This window comes from Pundamilia nyererei, unplaced genomic scaffold (assembly GCF_000239375.1).
Source record: "Pundamilia nyererei isolate P.nyererei 1_Seehausen unplaced genomic scaffold, PunNye1.0 scaffold00038, whole genome shotgun sequence".
In the NCBI taxonomy this organism is placed as follows: Eukaryota; Metazoa; Chordata; class Actinopteri; order Cichliformes; family Cichlidae; genus Pundamilia; species Pundamilia nyererei.
In genome coordinates, this window is record NW_005187439.1 from 3,323,601 (window position 1) to 3,325,108 (window position 1,508).

At 42.6% G+C, this 1,508-nt stretch overlaps 1 protein-coding gene across 2 annotated transcripts in view; it reads left to right on the plus strand.

Moving 5' to 3' along the window:
- The window catches only part of slc2a8 (solute carrier family 2 member 8), a 12,205-nt gene that overhangs the window by 6,783 nt on the left and 3,914 nt on the right, over nucleotides 1–1,508 (plus strand). For both annotated transcript variants that reach the window (XM_005730599.1, XM_005730598.1), the window contains exons 6-9: nucleotides 198–409; nucleotides 534–683; nucleotides 1,028–1,136; nucleotides 1,223–1,345. In XM_005730599.1, the coding sequence (XP_005730656.1) occupies nucleotides 198–409; nucleotides 534–683; nucleotides 1,028–1,136; nucleotides 1,223–1,345 (594 nt within the window). The remainder of the gene's footprint in view (nucleotides 1–197; nucleotides 410–533; nucleotides 684–1,027; nucleotides 1,137–1,222; nucleotides 1,346–1,508) is intronic.

Genomic DNA, 1,508 nt, shown 5'->3' on the forward strand with positions numbered 1-1,508 from the left:
CCAAAATTAACAACCTTCTCTGAGCACATATAACACTTTAGATGCCGATTTTGAAATATAATAAATATCCTTGTTCCTGTTATTGTAAAATTAAAATGAATGGCTTCTAAAACTTCTTTTCCACATCTCTTTAAACAAAAGATGAGGAATAGCTGTAGAAATGGCTCATCCTGAGTGTGTGTGAACCTGTCCTACAGGTCTCTTTATGGACTGGCGTTGGTTGGCGATCTGCTGCTCCATCCCACCGACGCTGCTGATGGTCTTTATGTCCTTCATGCCTGAAACGCCCCGCTTCCTGTTGTCACAGGGCAAGCGAAGGGAGGCTGTGGAGTCACTGCGCTTCTTACGTGGACCAGACGCTCCTGTCGAATGGGAGTGCGCCCGCATTGAGGAAGCATGTGATGAGCAGGTGATATAAGACAAGAATTTCTGGCCACAGTGCCTTTGCCCTCCTCAATTGTAATTCAACCACTGTGGGAAAATGTTGGCAGTTTGGCTTGATGATTGACGACGTTATTCTGTTTTCCTCCTAGGGCTCTAAATTCCAGCTGTCTGACCTGAAGGATCCTGGTGTCTACAAGCCTCTGGTGATTGGCATCATGCTGATGATCTTCCAGCAGATGAGCGGGATCAACGCCATCATGTTCTATGCTGAGAATATATTTGAACAGGCACATTTTAAGGTAGCTCATTCACAGGCGCTACTGTTCTTTCTATCACTCACTAAACAAAGCAGATGAAGGAGCAGAAGAGCAAGACTTCACAGGACAGTGCTGGCACCTTTTTATCAAAAATGGATTTGTCGCGTTGCACTTTTCCCAAAAAGGCTTTTTTGGGAAATAGGAGTAGGGCTAAAAACAAAAGTCACAAGTTAGTGTAACAAAATGCGAAACATTTCAGTGAACACACTAATAGAAAGCTCTCCCCTTGGAGGTGAAAATTGAATTCAACAGCAAAATTATCAATTTACAAGTTTTCAGTGAAAACATAAATTCATTATAGACCTGTCTTTCTCGTTATTCTGCAGCAAAGTGACCTGGCGTCAGTGATCGTGGGTCTCATTCAGGTCGTCTTTACTGGAGTAGCAGCGCTTATCATGGACAAGGCTGGAAGGAAAGTCCTTCTCATTATCTCAGGTAGCCAGAATCTTTAAATGTAATTATTAACCATAATTCCTGAGATCTCTCTGTGACACCTCCTTGATTGTAATTTCATAACACAGGTGTTGCCATGGCCATCAGCACCACAGCATTTGGAGTTTACTTCTACCTGATGTCCTTACTTCCAGAACCCCATGGTGACCTGGCCTGGATGGCTCTGGCCAGCATAGCGGTGTTCATCACAGGTCAGTTTTCCAGCATATAAAAATGGGTCAATCAGCTCCACTTCAAGATGCAAAAATGATTTAGTCCTCACACCTTTTCCTTACCTTATACTTAATACAAATAACTTTGGATATTTAATGGCTTTGGCTATTCCATCACAAATTCAAAGATAAATTTGTCAGT